This window comes from Chiloscyllium plagiosum, unplaced genomic scaffold (genome assembly GCF_037043375.1).
Source record: "Chiloscyllium plagiosum isolate Xiang-an unplaced genomic scaffold, Cpla_swu_hap1 HiC_scaffold_2, whole genome shotgun sequence".
Classification (NCBI taxonomy): domain Eukaryota; kingdom Metazoa; phylum Chordata; class Chondrichthyes; order Orectolobiformes; family Hemiscylliidae; genus Chiloscyllium; species Chiloscyllium plagiosum.
Window position 1 is genome coordinate 152448462 of NW_028270140.1, and position 18043 is coordinate 152466504.

Genomic DNA, 18043 nt, shown 5'->3' on the forward strand with positions numbered 1-18043 from the left:
TCATCTTATCTCAAGTAAGAGGTGAAGTTGAAAAAGTGGGACCTTTGCGGTAAGCTCAGCTAATGTGGTAATTGAATCCATGCTTTACATCACAAGTCAGCTGTCGAGCCAACTTCCCTACAAAATGTCTCAAGAAACTCTAACCATCCACTCTTACATTACTGCCTAACTTTCTCTGCACAGTAATTTTTCCCTCCTTATTAACTTTGTTGCCTTTGATTGATGATTTTTATATCCTGTCCAATCTTATCACCTGTTCCCTTATTTTGTGTAAATATTTGTGTTTTCTTTCAGTTTGATGCTGTCATTAATTTTTTATAGCTAACTATTACTCCTCGTGAGATATCTGTAACTGTATCTCTTCACCATTCCCTTCACACAATTTATAAGTGAACTTTAGCTCATTGACCGCTTATGATCAAAATTAAATCCCCCAGTGCGTTAGAAACAGGGACCCAGGGGTTAGTCTTGCCCAAGTAGTCTTTCTGGGTATAAAACAAGATGTATTTTTGAGTACTGTACTGGGGATGAGTGCTGGGGTTGATACAGAGCTTTTATTATTTTTGATTTATAAAGCAGTATTTTGGCATTAATATGATATAGTTTGACACTATTTTTAAACTGTTTTGAACTTATGTCTTAAGTGGACACGTTTTATCTTAAATTTTTTGGGAATGAGCTTCTGCTATAGTATGCCGCAAACTCTGCAGCATCGTGCGCTTATCTTTCAGAGAGAGACCATTTCATCAAACACAAAAAACAACTCAAAATATGCTCGAGCAAACCTGTTTCAGTCTGGGACCTGACTTGTCCAGTAATAACATCAACTGGGATCAGAACAATATGAAGACCTTTCTCTCTTGTTTCTGCTCTTTGACTGAACACATCTTCCTGCATCTGATCCTTTGTTCCCACTGATTATTGTAAAACACTCTAATCTGACTTGGTCAACTATCATTTATATCTTACCACCTCCCCTAATCCTATCTTCTGCATTTAAGCCAATATTTTCCAAGCTACTGTCACCGGACCTGACTGAAACATTAACTCTGATTCCTCTTCAGAGATGCTGCCAGACCTGCTGAGCGTTTCCAGCAACTTCTGTTTTTGGTGTTGGTCCATTATTGATATTGGACTGGGCTAAGGAGGACACTCCTGAGTAAAGCTTTCGCAATCAGATAAGATTCCAGAGATCACTGTATCTAACCGTGCAAAATGTATATATTATTGATCTGGGATGGTTTTGCCTTAGAATCATCCAACTGTGGCAAATTTGTGGCAAATTTGTTCATAATTTAACAAAATATTTACGAATCATTTTTATCTCTTCAGGGGGTTCACAGCAAATGGATCCGACCACAGCTTTGCAAAGGTAAGTTCATCAGTGACTGATATAAACGTGGTTGTAGAAATGCTCTGGGTCATAGAGTCATAGAGATGTACAGCATGGAAACCGACAGTTCGGTCCAACCTGTCCATGCCGACCAGATATCCCAGCCCAATCTCGTCCCACCTGCCAGCACCCGGTACATATACCTCCAAACCCTTCCTATTCATATACCCATTCAAATGCCTCTTAAATGTTGCAATTGAACCAGCCTCCACCACATTCTCTGGCAGCTCATTCCATACATGTACCACCCTCTGTGTGAAAACGTTGTCTCTTTTATACCTTTCCCCTTTCACTCTAAACCTATGCCCTCTAGTTCTGGACTCCCTGACCCCAGGGAAAAGACTTTGTCTATTTATCCTATCCATGCCCCTCATAATTTTGTAAACCTCTATAAGGTCACCCCTCAGCCTCCGACGCTCCAGGGAAAACAGCCCCAGCTTGTAAAGCCTCTACCTACAGCTCAAATCCTCCAACCCTGGCAACATCCTTTTAAATCTTTTCTGAACACTTTCAAGTTTCACAACATCTTTCCAATAGAAAGGAGACCAGAATTGCATGCAATAGTCCAACAGTGGCCTAACCAATGTCCTGGACACCCGCAACATGACCTCCCAACTCCTGTACTCAATACTCTGACCAATAAAGGAAAGCATATCAAACACCTTCTTCACTATCCTATCCACCTGTGACTCCATTTTCAAGGAGCAATGAACCTGCACTCCAAGGTCTTTTGTTCAGCAACACTCTCTAGGACCTTACCATTAAGCGTATAAGTCCTGCTAAGATTTGCTTTCCCAAAATGCAGCACCTCACATTTATCTGAATTAAATTCCATCTGCCACATCTCAGCCCATTGGCCCATCTGGTCCAGATCCTGTTGTAATCTGAGGTTACACTACACTTCGCTGTCCACTACACCTCCAATTTTGATGTCATCTGCAAACTTACTAACTGTGCCTCTTATGCTCGCATTCAAATCATTTATGTAAATGACAAAAACTCGAGGACCCAGCACCGATCCCTTAGGCACTACACTGGTCACAGGCCTCCAGTCTGAAAAACAACCCTCCTCCCGCACCCTCTGTCTTCTACATTTGAGCCAGTTTTGTATCCAAATGGCTAGTTCTCCCTGTATTCCATGAGATCTAACCTTGCTAATCAGTCTCCCATGGGGAACCTTGTCGAGCGCCTTACTGAAGTCCATATAGATCACATCTACTGCTCTGCCTTCATCAATCTTCTTTGATACTTCTTCAAAAAACTCAATCAAATTTGTGAGACATGATTTCCCACGCATAAAGCCATGTCGACTATCTCTAATCAGTCCTTGCCTTTCCAAATACATGTACATCCTGTCCCTCAGGATTCCCTCCAACAACTTGCCCACCACTGAGGTCTAGCTCACTGGTCTATAGTTTCCTGGCTTGTCCTTACTGCCTTTCTTAAACAGTGGCACCACGTTTGACAACCTCCAGTCTTCCAGCACCTCACCTGTGACTATCGATGATACAAATATCTCAGCAAGAGGCCCAGCAATCACTTCTCCAACTTCCCACAGAGTTCTCGGGTACACCTGATCAGGTCCTGGGGATTTATCGTTTCAAGACATCCAGCACTTCCTCCTCTGTAATCTGGACATTTTGCAAGATGTCACCATTTATTTCCCTACAGTCTATATCTTCCATATCCTTTTCCACAGTAAATACTGATGCAAAATATTCATTTAGTACCTCCCCCATTTTCTGTGGCTCCACACAAAGGCCGCCTTGCTGATCTTTGAGGGGCCCGACTCTCTCCCTAGTTACCCTTTTGTCCTTAATAAATTTGTAAAAGCCTTTTGGATTCTCCTTAATTCTATTTGCCAAAGCTATCTCATGTCCCCTTTTTGCCCTCCTGATTTCCCTCTTAAGTATACTCCTACTTCTTTTATACTCTTCTAAGGATTCATTCGATCTATCCTGTCTATACCTGATGTATGCTTCCTTCTTTCTCTTAACCAAACCCTCAATTTCTTGAGTCATCCAGCATTCTCTGTACCTACCAGCCTTCCCTTTCACCATGACAGGAATATACCTTCCCTGGATTCTTGTTATCTCATTTCTGAGGCTTCTCATTTTCCAGCCATCCCTTTACCTGCGAACATCTGCCTCCAATCAGCTTTCGAAAGTTCTTGCCTAATACCGTCAAAATTGGCCTTCCTCCAATTTAGAACTTCAACTTTTAGATCTGGTCTATCCTTTTCCATCACTATTTTAAAATGAATAGAATTATGGTCGCCGGCCCCAAAATGCTCCCCCACTGTCACCTCAGACACCTGCCCTGCCTTATTTCCCAAGAGTAGGTCAAGATTTGCACCTTGTCTAGCAGGTACATCCACATACTGAATCAGAAAATTATCTTGTACGCACTTAAGAAATTCCTCTCCATCTAAACCTTTAACATTATGGCAGTCCCAGTCGATGGTTGAAAAGTTAAAATTCCCTACAATAACTACCTTATTATTCTCACAGATAGCTGAGATCTCCTTACAAGTTTGTTTCTCAATTTCCCTCTGACTATTGGGGTGTCTGTAATACATGCCTTTCTTATTTCTCAGTTCCACCCAAATAACTTCCCTGGATGTATTTCCGGGAATATCCTCCCTCAGCACAGCTGTAATGCTATCCCTTATCAAAAATGCCACTCCCCTCCTCTGCCTCCCTTTCTATCCTTCCTATAGCATTTGTATCCTGAAACATTAAGCTGCCAGTCCTGCCCATCCCTGAGTCATGTTTCTGTAATTGCTATGATATCCCAGTCCCATGTTTTGAGTTCATCTGCCTTCCCTGTTAGGCCACTTACAATGAAATAAATGCAGTTTAATTTATTAGTCCTACCGTGTCCCTGCCTGCTCTGACTGTTTGACTCACTTCTGTTCTCAACTGTACCAGTCTCAGATTGATCTCTTTCCTCACTATCTCCCTGGGTTCCACCCCCCCACCTTACGAGTCTAAATCCTCCCAAGTAGTTCTAGCAAATGTCCCTGCCAGTATATTAGTCCCCTTCCACTTTAGGTGCAATCCATCCATCTTGTACAGGTCACTTCTACCCCAAAAGAGATTCCAATGATCCAAAAATGTGAATCCTTCTCCCAAACACCAGCTCCTCAGCTATGCATTCATCTGCTCTATCCTCCTATTCCTACCCTCTGTAGCTCGTAGCACTGGGAGTAATCAAGATATTACTACCCTTGAGGATCTCCTTTTAAATTTCTGCCTAACCCTCTGTAATGTCCCTTCAGAATCTCAACCTTTTCCCTTCCAATGTCGTTGGTTCCAATGTGGACAATGACCTCTTGCTGGCCCCTCTCCCCCATGAGAACATTCTGCATCCCCTCGGAGACATCCTTGATCCTGACACCAGGGAAACAACACACCATTCTGCTTTTTCTCTGCTGGCCACAGAAACATCTGTCTGTTCCTCGGACTACAGAATCCCCAAACACAATTGATCTCTTGGAAGCCGACGTACCCCCATTGCATTAGAGCCAGTCTCAATACCAGAAACTTGGCTGTTCGTGCTACGTTCCCCTGAGAATCCATCACACCCCTACATTTTCCAAAATAGCATACCTGTTTGAAATGGGTATATCCACAAAAGACTCCATCCCTAGGTGCCTACCTCTCTTACCCTTCCTGGAGTTAACTCATCTATGTGACTGTATCTGAGACTTTCCCCCTTTCCGATAACTGCCATCCATCACATAGTGTTGCTGTTGCAAATTCCTCATCGCTTCTATCTGTCTCTCCAACTGATTCACTCGATCTGATAAGATTCGCATCCAACAGCATTTATGGCAGATATCATCCGCAGTAACCCTAAAATTCTCTTTAAACTCCCACATCTGACAAGAAGTACATATCACTGCAAAGGCCATTTTTGCTCCTTCACAATCTACAGACCCAGAAAAGAACACCTTCTTATTCCTCTACAAAACACTGCCCCAGGATAAATTAATAGCTACGACTTATATTTTAAGTTTAATCAAGAGACTTATCTCCAAAAACATATAATCTAGAAAAAACCCACTGTACTCACTAATACAGCCTTTCTCTTGGACAGACATAAAACAACAATTAACTTATCTGATTCTGTGCTGTGAACTTCGCCCAAACTGGTTCCTCCAAGATTAGTTGTGAAATTCACTGTTTGTTAATTTTCCCAAATGCACTCCGATGTCCAGCGACACATGAATTCAAAAGCAGCAAAGGCAGTAACTGTGCAGGCTCTCTCTCTCTCTCTCTCTCTCTGTCCTGCACTGTCCTCCCCATGTGCTTCCTTTGTCTGGTCTTCTCCCTTTTAAGTTGAAACTTTATTGCTGGAACAGCACAGCAGGTCAGGCAGCATCCAGGGAACAGGAGATTCGACGTTTCGGGCACAGGCCCTTCTTCAGGAATTCCTCATTCCTGAAGAAGGGCCTGTGCCCGAAACGTCGAATCTCCTGTTCCCTGGATGCTGCCTGACCTGCTGTGCTGTTCCAGCAATAAAGTTTCAACTTTGATCTCCAGCATCTGCAGACCTCACTTTCTCCTTCTCCCTTTTAAACCTGATGTTGTTTTGACTTTTTTTCCCAAAGTTCCAAAACAATGCAACAGCATATAAAACAGTAATTGCTGCTCCTGGAATTTGAGGAAATCACCTCCAGCACCTAAAATACCTCAAAAAAGGAGCAGTTCTTACAGCCAGAACTTTTTCCCGTCCTTCATCTTGGATTACCCAGAATCCTGAATATCTCTTGCTCACAGACAGAATGCAGGTCCCTGCTGATGAGCTGCTAATGTGGTTTGTCCTTTTAAGTCCATAAGACCATAAGACATAGGAGTGGAAGTAAGTCCATTCAGCCCATCGAGTCCACTCCGCCATTCAATCATGGCTGATGGGCATTTCAACTCCACTTACTCACATTCTCCCCGTAGCCCTTAATTCCTTGTGACATCAAGAATTTATCAATCTCTGCCTTGAAGACATTTAGCGTCCCGGCCTCCACTGTACTCTGTGGCAATGAATTCCACAGGCCCACCACTCTCTGGCTGAAGAAATGTCTCCGTATTTCTATTCTGAATTTACCCCCTCTAATTCTAAGGCTGTGTCCACGGGTCCTAGTCTCCTCGCCTAACGGAAACAGTTTCCTAGCGTCCACCCTTTCCAAACCATATATTATCTTGTAAGTTTCTATTAGATCTCCCCTTAATCTTCTAAACTCCAATGAATACAATCCCAGAATCCTCAGCCATTCCTCGTATGTTAGACCTATCATTCCAGGGATCATTTGTGTGAATCTCCGCTGGACACGCTCCAGTGCCAGTATGTCCTTCCTGAGGTGTGGGGACCAAAACTGGACACAGGACTCCAAATGGGGCCTAATCAGAGCTTTATAAAGTCTCAGTAGCACAACGGTGCTTTTATATTCCAACCCTCTTGAGATAAATGACAACTTTGCATTCGCTTTCATAATCACAGGCTCAACTTGCATGTAATCTTGAGAGAATCCTCGACTTGCACTCCCAGATCCCTTTGTACTTTGGCTTTATGAATTTTCTCACCGTTTAGAAAGTAGTTCATGCTTGTATTCTTTTTTCCAAAGTGCAAGACCTCACATTTACTCACATTGAATTCCATCAGCCATTTCCTGGACCACTCCCAAACTATCGAGATCCTTCTGCAGCCTCCCCACTTCCTCAGTACTACCTGTCTGTCCACCTAACTTCGTATCATCGGCAAACTTCGCTAGAATGCCCCCAGTCCCTTCATCCAGATCATTAATATATAATGTGAACAGCTGCGGCCCCAACACTGAACCCTGCGGGACACCGCTTGTCACCGGCTGCCATTCCGAAAAAGAACCTTTTATCCCAACTCTCTGCCTTCTGTCAGACAGCCAATCCTCAATCCAAACCAGTAGCTCACCTCGAACACCATGGGCCCTCACCTTGCTCAGCAGCCTCCCGTGTGGCATATTATCAAAGGCCTTTTGGAAGTCTAGATAGACCACATCCACTGGGTTTCCCTGGTCTAACCTACTTGTCACCTCTTCAAAGAATTCCAACATGTTTGTCAGGCACGACCTCTCCATGTTGACTTGTTCGAATCCGACCCTGCTCTTCCAAGAATTTAGAAACCTCATCCTTAATGATGGATTCTAGAATTTTACCAACAACCGAGGTTAGGCTAATTAGCCTATAATTTTCCATCTTTTGTCTTGATCCTTTCTTGAACAAGGGGGTTACAACAGCGATCTTCCAATCATCCGGGACTTTCCCTGACTCCAGTGACTTTTGAAAGATCTCAACCAACGCCTCCACTATTTCCTCAGCCACCTTCCTGAGAACTCTAGGATGTAGCCCATCGGGGCCGGGAGATTTATCAATTTTAAGACCTTTTAGCTTTTCTAGCACTTTCTCTTTTGTAATGGCAACCACACTCAACTCAGCACCCTGACTCCCTTTAATTGTTGGGAAATTACTCATGTCTTCCACTGTGAAGACTGACGCAAAGTACTTATTAAGTTCTCCAGCTATTTCCTTATCTCCCAGCACTAGGCTTCCAGCATCAGTTTGAAGTGGCCCAATGTCTACTTTTGCCTGTCGTTTGTTTCTTATGTATTGAAAGAAACTTTTACTATCATTTCTAATATTAAGAAGCTGCTCGAACACTCAGAGTTGGAAAGTAATCAATGGACTGAGGTAAATGACAGGTTAATGATTTCTGAGCAGGATTTGTCAATTTCCAGCTGTTTGTAAATCTCTAGCTCCAGATTCACCGTCCCCAATTTAACCTGCAATTTATCCTTATGCAAAACTGAAATGTTGCTTATTTTTATCACAGTGGATACTTTGGGTTGTAATGAATGTTTTATGGAGGAAAAGATTAAACTGTTATCACGAGCAGTGAGTGCTGAGGATAAAAAGGATGTTTTTGTGAATCCTACTATTTTCTCCCTTGCTGTCCAAGCAGCTGAATTTCCATTGGGTGGGAATGTGATTTCCTGATCAATCCCCACTTTCCAAGATTTCCATGCCCTGTAATATCCTCCAAAGTTACAGCAGATGGGAAGCCCCTGCAAGCACTTTCCCCTCATCTCCAACACCCTCCCTCCCTGCCCTGTGACTAGTTGCTCCAAGCTGAGCCAGAGCTGCCTGGAATGATCTGTCACTGTGATTCCTGACAGTGTCTGCACAGCCCTCCCTGTGTTACAGCTACTGACTACACCTTGGGTTCCCTGGGTACCAGCCATATTCTGATGCCAAGGCAAAACTGTTTCTCATGACAATTTATTCAAGGGTGGCTTTTCTGATTGTATCTACATCTGAGTATCTGTGATTTCTAGCAAAGTTCATTCCATTAACTGTGTTTATCACTCTTTGGAATCTGTTCTCTGTGTAACCAAAGCAAGAGATTGATGTACAGTCAGAATGCTCCTTTCTGTGACCTGGCAGAATGCATTTAGATTGCTCGGAATATTCATGTTTTTGTGTATTTTTCAGGAATGATCCAGGTTCATCCAGCATTCCCGGGACTGATCAGTCCCAGCAGCTCACTGATCCAGGTACTGTCTGTACTCTAACTGACCGATCATTGTCCATTTCAGAGACTCTAACGGAGAGAGTGTGAATCCTGGAGAGATATTCAGGGGCAGACTGTTACATTGAGTTAAACAGTTCTCCAGCACAGAATAAAGCCCTTCGGCCCATTGAGTCTGCATCAGTTGAAAACTATCCCTACCCCCATCCTTAACCCTTCACACTTATTGCACAGATTGATGTCTTTGATAGATGAACCTTTTAACTTTCAGACCATTCAATGTAAATGAGTGAAAAGCTATGGGTTTCCATTAAGGGAGCTGACCAGACTCTGGATTATTGTCCGGGCAATGGAGATGGAAATCTTCTCCTCAGTCACTGACCCTGGATGGATTCTTGGACAATAACCATTTCCGATTCCCTGAATCATCTGGCTGAGTAACTGGCTCGGCCTGGTCCTTGCTGCCTCGAGCTGTTCACGGCCAGTCTGTCTGCTGCTTCGGTATGGGTCAAGGAAAACAGTCAAGTTGGGTGTCACACATCTCAAATGACTCCCAGTAGCTGGGCTGCTCTGGGGAACCTGAGGGTTGGGTTCATGCTCTGGGGAGAGGGGTTCAATTTTCACCATGGCAACTTGTAGAATTTACATTTAATTATTAAATCTGAAAGCATAAACTCAACTCTGTGATGGTGGCCATCTGAATTAACATTAGTTGTTGTCTTAAAAAAAGTACTGGTTCACCAGTCTCGTTCAGGGAAGCAAACTTACCATCTTTACCCAATCTGCCCGACAGGTGACTTCAGATCCCCATTTCAAACCTCAGTGTGTCTTTTTAGGACCAATTGAATGCAATGTGCCTGACTCTGACCTGCTGCCCTCTGAAATGGCTAAGCAAGCCACTCACTTCAAGGGTGTTCAGGGATGGGCAACAAACGCTGGCCTTGCCAGTGAGACCCACATGCCTTGCATATGAAAACTACTGAATTTGTTCTCACTCTCTTCTCAATCCCTGCATCCTTCAATGTTCCCCCCTGCCTCACCTCAACTCTCCACCAGTGTCCAACATTGAACATAGAACATTCCAGTGCAGCACAGGCCCTTTGGCCCTCGATGTTGTGCCGACCTGTGAAACCAATCTGAAGCCCATCAAACACTATTTCATTTTCATCCATATGTTTATCCAATGACCATTAAATGCCCTTCAAGTTGGCGAGTCTACTGCTGTTGCAGGCAGTGTGTTCCACACTTACACGACTCTCTAAGTAAATAAGCTACCTCTGACATCTGTCTGATATTGATCCCCCCTCAATTTAAAGCTATGCCCCTTCATGCTAGCCATCACCATTTGAGGAATAAGGCTCTCACTGTCCACCCTATTTAACCCTCTGATTGTTTTATATGTTTCAACTAAGTCAGCTCTCAGCCTTCTTCTCTCTGATCAAAACAGCCTCACGTCCCTCGGCCTTTCCTTCGAAGACCTTCCCTCCATACCAGACAACATCCTCGTAAATCTCCTCTGCATCCTTTCCTAAGCTTCCACATTCTTCCTGTAATACGGTGACCAGATCTGCATTCAATACTCCAAGTGCAGCCACACCAGAGTTTTGTACAGCTGCAGCATGACCTCATGGTTCCAAAACTCAATCCCTTCACTAATACAAGCTAACACATCGTATGCCTTCTTAGCAACTCTCATCAACCTGGGTAGCAACTTTCAGAGATCTATGTGCATGGACACCGATAACTCTCTGCTCATCTACACTACCAAGAATCTTACCATTAGCCCAGTACTCTGTACTCCTGTTACTCCTTCCAAATGAATCGCCTCACACTTTTCCACATTAAACTCCATTTGCCACTTCTCAGCCCAGCTCTGCAGCTTATCTATGTCTCTCTTTAACCTACAACATCCTTCAACACGACCCACAACTCCACCAACCTTAGTGTCATCTGCAAATTTACTAACCCATCCATCAACGCCCTCACCCTGGTCATCCACAAACATGACCCAAAACAGATCCTTGCGTACGCCATTAGTAATTGAACTCCCGGATAAACATCTCCCAGCAACTACCACTCTCTGTCTCCTTTCAGATAGCCAATGTCTGATCCAAACAATTTAATCACCCTCAATTCCATGTCTTCGTATTTTGTGCAGTCGCCTACCATGGGCAACCTTATCAAATGCCTTATTGAAATCCATATACAGCAAATCAATAGTTTCCAGCCCCCCCCACCTCCCCATCTACCTGTTTGTTCACCTTCTCACAGAACTCAATAAGGTTTGTGAGGCACGACCTACCCTTCACAAAACCGTGTTGACTATCCCTAATCAACTTATTCCTTTCCAGATGATTACAAATCTTATCTCGTATAACCTTTTCCAACACGTTACCCTCGTTACTCACTGGTCTATAATTACCAGGGTTGTCTCTACTCCCCCTCTTGAACAATGGAACAACATTTTCCCTCCTCCAGTCTTCTGGCACCATTCCTGTCGACAATGACAATGTAAAGATCAAAGTGAAAGGCTCATCAATCTCCTCCCTGGCTTTCCAGAGAACCATGGTAAATCCCATCCGACTTGTCTATTTTCACACTTTCCCGAATTGCTAACACCTCCTCCTTGTGACCATCAATCCCATCTCGTCTAGTGGCCTGTATCTCAGTATTACCCTCGACAACATTATCTTTGTCTTGTGTGAATACTGAGGAAAAATATTCATTTACCGCTTCCCCTATCTCCTCTGACTCGATGTACAACTTCCCACGACTATCCTTGATTGGCCCTAGTCTTACTCTTGTCATTCTTTTATTCCTGATATCCCTATGGAAAGCCTGAGGGTTTCCTTGATCCTATCTGACAATGATGTCTTATGTCCCCTCCTGGCTCTTCTTAGCTCTCTCTTCAGGTCTTTCCTGGCTAACTTATCACTCTCAAGCGCCCTAACTGAGCCTTCACATCTCATCCTAACGTAAGCCTTCTTCTTCTTCTTGACAAGAGATTCAACTTCCTGAGTAAACCACAGCTCCTGTGCTCAGCAACTTCCTCCCTGCCTGACAGGTACAGATGTATCAAGGACCCACAGTAACTGTTCCTTGTATAAGCTGCACATTTCAATTGTGCCCATCCCGTCCAGTTTCCTTGCCCATCCCATGCATCCTAAATCTTGCCTAATCACATCGTAGTTGCCTTTCCTTCAGCTCACAACTCTTGTCCTGCAATATATACCCATCCCTTTCCATTGCTAAAATAAACTTAACCAATTTGTGGTCACTATCACGAAAGTGCTCACCTACCTCCAAATTGAACATCTGGCCAGGTTCATTACACAGTACCAAATCTGACGTGGCCTCGTCCCTTGTTGGCCTGTCTGTGTACTATGTCAGGAAACCCTCCTGCACACATTGGACAACAACTGACCCATCTAAAGTAGTTGAACTATAGTATTCCTAGTCAATATTTGGAAAGTTAAAGACCCCCATAACAACTCCTGTGTCACTCTTGCTCCTGTCCAGAATCATCTTTGCCATCCTTTCCTCTACATCTCTGGAACTATTTGGAGGCCTATAGAAAACTCCCGATAGGGTGACCTCTCCTTTCCTGTTTCTAACCTCAGTCCATACTACCTCAGTAGAGAGTCCTCAAATGTCCTTTCAGCAATCATAATACTGTCCTTGACTAACAATGCCATCACACACCCGTCCCCCACCTTACCATCTTCCCTGTTCTTACTGAAACGTCTAAATCCTGGAACTGCAACAACCATCTCTGTCCCTACTCTACCTATATCTCCAAATTGGCCACAACATCGATGTTTGATTCCTGAAGAAGGGCTTATGCCTGAAACGTCGATTCTCCTGTTCCTTTGATGCTGTCTGACATGTTGCGCTTTTCCAGCAACACATTTTTAAGCACAACAACGAAGTCCCAGGTACGAACCAATGCTGCAAGTCCAATATTTCACCTGCACCAATCACATCTCTAACTCAGAGAATTATGTGGTGTTCACTGAGCCATTGCTGATATTTAAGGACAAGCCTGTCGATGCATGGCCCCTTATCATTCCTGTTTGTGTTACAGATCAGGACAGTTCCATCCTCTATGCCGAGATTGACAGCAACAGAACAGGTAAATGGCTGCACCTTAAAGGTTTTGAGCAATTGTCTAATTGATATTCAGATTCTGTAATCAAACTAAGAGAACATTTTGTCTTTGTTAAAGGTGGCAAGAGATTCACAAACAGTCTGTCAGAAGGCCGTGAGTCAACGTTTGTTTCCATATTGAGAAAATATATCGTTTGAGATCACTCCCACTCCCCCATATCTTTAAGAGCTGATTTCACTGTGGGTCTGGTTTCCTGAGGAGGAGTTGCAGTGTTGATGTTTGAAGCTGCACTGGGAAACTGGTCAAGTCATAGAATTCGCGCCTGGCCATCGTCAGAGAATCATCCCAAATGAGAACTCCCAGTTCAGTTTTAACTGACCTTGAATTCTCCCCTGATGAGGTCTTCATGATGTGAGTCTGACCCAGTACCATTCCCTCAGAAGACGATTGTTGAAGGGTGGTCGGGTCTGATAAACGTGATTGAATTTTTAAGGAGTATTGAAGGACGGTTGATTGGGTGTTTGATATTGACCATCAATGCGAATGTTTGCAAGGTGTTTGGTGAAGTTCCACAAGGCAGACTGGTCACAAAATCACAGGTTCATGCGATCCAGGGGAAAGTGTCCAGATTGATCCAAAGCAGGAGACATTGAGTTATTGTGAGTGGGTAGTTTTGTGACTGCGATGCTGTTCCGAGTGCCACTCAGAACTAGTCCCCTCAGTGTTCAGGTTCTATCAAGGTTTGGACATGTATGTAGGTGTCATGATTGAGAAACAAACAGACAAACTCAGCAGGTCTGGAGAAAAGAAATGGAAGAAAGCTACAACATGAAGGGACTTAGGGGTACATGTGCACAAAACAAAGGTGCAGAAGAGATTGAGCAGGATGTTCCCTGATTTGGTGTGCGTTAACTATCAGGAGAACTTGGTCAAACCTGGATTTATTTTTGCGAGAGTATTGGAGGGTGAGGGGAAACCTGACAGAAATACATCAATTTATGAGAGGCAGGGATAGGAGGGACAGTCAGTTTTTTTTTTCAAAGAGTGGAGATGTCATATACAAGCGGCATAAATTTAAGGTGAATGAGGAAAAATTTGAGGGTGATTTGTGAGGATAGCTTTTAACAAAGAGAATAGTAGACGTCTGGAACAGGCTACCAGGGGAGGTGATAGAAGCAGATATGTTAGCAACATTTAAGAGCCATTTAGACAGGCCCATGAACAACAGGAACAGAGAGGGATGGACCATGTGCTGGGAAATGGGATTAGTTTAGAATGGCATCATGGTTTGCACTGACAGAGTGGACCAAAGGCCATGTTCCTGCACTGTACTGTTCCATGGTCTGTATTCTATGTTTAGAGAGACAGGAAACATCAACACATCTAAAACCCAGGAGAAAGTGTGGACTGCAGATGCTGGAACTCAGAGTCAAAATGTGTGGTGCTGGAAAAAGCACAGCTAGTTAGGCAGCATCCGAGAGGCAGGAGAGTCGATGTTTCAAGCATAAACCCTTCATCAGGTATGACTCTTCTGCTCCTCGGATGCTGCCTGACCGGCTGTGCTTTTCCAGCACCACCCTTTTTGACTCCAGCATCTAAAACTCACTTGGATAAGGATTTAAAGAACATGAGTCTCCAGAGCTATTGACCAGGAGCTGGGCAGAGGGATGTTCTAGAGAGCTCTTTATCAATCAACACATATACAATGGGCTGAATAGCCTCCTCCTCTTGTTCGGGAAACCTTCCAATATAAATCAATAGAAATTGCTGGAGAAACTCAGCAGGTCTGGCAGCACCTGTGGAGAGAAACCAGAGTTAAAATTTCAAATCCAGTGATCCTTCTTCAGAACTGTCTGTAGCTGGGGAAAAGTGGTATCTATGGTAAAGACAGGTGGTGGGGGAGGGGAAAAGGAGTGAGCAGATAGGCTGAGATGGAGCCCAGAGAGAGTGAATGGAAGTCAGATCATCAAAAGGATGCCAGGGAGAATAAAAAGCTGATAGTGGGGACAATAAGTTGGTGAAAATGGTTTGGCTGTGCTGAAAACAACTCATGTCATGACAGGGCCTGAGGTGTGAGGATGAATAAAGCACATGGAATGGTATGTTCTGGCCGTAAAATTATTTAGAACTCAATACTGAGGCCAGGAGGCTGCAGGGTGCCCATGTGGAGAATGAGATGCTGTTCTTCCAACTTGCACTGAGCACCGCTGGAGTGCTGTGCGAATGGTGGTTAATGATGCTCTGGATGTGGATGCTGGTGCGATGATAGATGAGGGCAAGGCAAGGGAAGGGAAGTGATGAGGGCAGAAATTCAGGAGATGGGTTGGACATGGCTGAGGGCCTTGTCAACCGTGGTGATGGAGAATCCTTGGTTGAGGATAAAGCGTGACATTTCGGAGGTCCCCTGTGCAGAATGTGGCCCCATCAGACAGATGTGGTGGGCTTGGAGAAACTGGGAGAATGGAACAAAGTCTTTACAGGAAGCAAGGTGTGAGGATGGGGAGTCAAGGTAACTGTGGGAGTCAGTGAGTTTGGAATGAATATTGGTGGCCAGCCTATCCCCAGAAATAGAAACAGAGATGTCAAGGAAGGGAAGGGAGGAGTCAGAGATCAGGTGAAGGTGGGAACAGGGTGGATATTGGAACTGAAATTGATCAATTTTTCCAATTCTGGACGAGAGAAGGAAGCAGCACTGATGATGTCATCGACATACAGGAGAAAGAGTTGTGGGAGTGGCCTGAGGAGGCCTGGAATGAGGAATGTTCCACTTGCCCCACAGTGAGAGAGGCATAACTGGGGCCCAGGCGGGTACCGGTGGCCACACCAGTGAAGAGGAGGTGGCTGGAGCTCACTAACCAGTAATTCTGACACTGGCATAAAGTGACAAAAGAATCACGATGTAGTTGGGAAGGGATGGACAAGGGGAGGAAAATTCAGTCAAGATCAGCAGAGAAAAGTTCCCTCAGGCAGGAAGAAGCAGGAACACTGGGTCTGCCCGGGCAGTCCAGCTGTAGATTTTGGGTAGAAGGTAGAAGTGGGAAGGTCAGGATTGGGGAATATGAGCTTGGAGGCTGTGAGGGCAGTGGGGAGAGCCTGGATCAGATGAACTTTGTGACTGTTGTGGACACCACAGCCTGAGACCAGTCAGATTGGGGGACATACGGGTGAATGGAAGAGGGCAGAGAAATTAAAATGACCCATGTAATGTTAGCAGTTCTCGATGGACAGGTAAAATCTCTGGTGTGAGATTATTGATGATAATTTCAATTCGTTCAACCACAACATTGATTACTCTTCTTGAGTCATTAATTCTGTAGCTTGCCTTCTTATCAGGAGTAGCTCCCTTGTTCCTTGTTACATTCAGTGTTAACTCTCTCCTGTCTCCCAGGAACAGTTCCTTGATGTTGCATTGACTCCTTCTTCTCATGGATGGCTAATTAACATGTTGCTTTTAATTCCTTGATAACAGTTTCTCCTTGTCCCTTTCATCTCAGTACCACTGTATTTCAGAAAAATGTCATTGTTGATTCATTCAAGCTCTGAATCATTACCAAAGTTCTGAAGTTTACATTCTCACAGCTCTTCATTATTCTAAACTCCAGGGGAAACAGACCCAGCCTGTCCTCCCTCTCCTCATGAGACAACCTGCTTCTCAATCTCAGAAACCTCCTTTGAGCCAGCACCAATATCCTTCATTATGTACAGCATTTGAGATGTGATCTCAGAACTGCCTTGTGTGTATCTAAAATAACATGTTTACTTTTATATCCAATTCCTCTTTTATTCAAGGATAGCATTTTATTAACCTTCCTGATTCCATGGTGTAAGAGTGTACCTACCTTTGCGACCCGTTTCCCACCGCATGTTAGAATACTGCAGTGGTTCTCCATTCACATATTTCTCTACTTTTTCCCTGAGTTTACTGTTCCTGCCCTGCCCAATGTCTGTACTCTGTGATCAATACAAGCTAATCCAACTCTCCTGTTCAGTGCTTTAACCAGATTATGACATCATGATCACATTGGGGTTTGGGGCAGCTTGCAGTAAGAAATTAGTTGACTGCAAATATAAAAATAGAGCTTCATCTGCTGTAAGGGGTTATTCAGTGCCCTGAGATCATGAAAAGTTAGGCATAAATGCATTTATTTTCATTCTTGTAATGAGACATGCAACAACCAGTTTGTGAAGAGTAATGTCCCACAAACAGCACTGTGTTCAATCAGTTTCATGATGCAGACTGTGTATTTTCATGATGCAGACTGAGGGCTGAGTGATGGTGAGGACACAATGATCTGGGTTGAGGGATGAGTGACAAGGACACAGTAGAGAGCTCCTCTGTTCTTCATTGAAGTAATGCATGTGGAATTGTTCACACCCACCTGAGAGAGCAGGTCAGTGCAACCGTTAACATCTCAGCCACAAGATAACACTTTACACATTGCAGCACTCCACTCGAACTGCTCCGAAGTCTCAGCATTGTTCTTACGTTGTAGCCACTGGAATGGGGAATTGAACCCACAGCCTTCTAACTCCGAGGGGTATGTGGTGTCCACTGAGCTGTTGCTGATACCTAACAACACACCTACCAATAAATGTCCCCTTATCATTCCTGTTTGTGTTACAGATCAGGACAGTTCCAGCTTCTGTGCCAAGATTGACAGCAACAGAATAGGGAAATGGCTGCACCTTGATGTTTTTGAGCTTTTGTCTAGATCTGAGATGAGATGAGTGACTGTTGTGGACAGAACAGCCTGAGAGTATTCAGTCCAGTGGGAGATAGGAGTGAATGGAGGAGGGCAGAGAAATACAAAAACCAGTGTCAGTTCTCAATGAACAGGTCAAGTGCGGCTTAAAGGCCAGAGGGAGGGGTGCAGGTGGAGGAAGAGAGTTGGAGGTGGGTGAAGGGGTCTGTGGGATGGACAGAGGACTCCTGTCCAAAGAAATGGGCACAGAGGCAAAGGCAACGGAAGAAGAGATCAACA

General features: G+C 44.2%; 1 protein-coding gene across 2 annotated transcripts in view; it reads left to right on the top strand.

The window, feature by feature from the left end:
• The window catches only part of LOC122546012 (uncharacterized), a 213856-nt gene that overhangs the window by 24328 nt on the left and 171485 nt on the right, over positions 1–18043 (top strand). Inside the window, exons 5-8 of one of the 2 annotated variants that reach the window (XM_087974913.1) lie at positions 1333–1372; positions 8917–8978; positions 13038–13085; positions 13179–13214. In XM_087974913.1, coding sequence (XP_087831039.1) covers positions 1333–1372; positions 8917–8978; positions 13038–13085; positions 13179–13214 — 186 coding nt within the window. Of the gene's footprint in view, positions 1–1332; positions 1373–8916; positions 9044–13037; positions 13086–13178; positions 13215–18043 lie in introns of those variants that run through there. The other variant, XM_087974918.1, reaches the window with a different exon arrangement.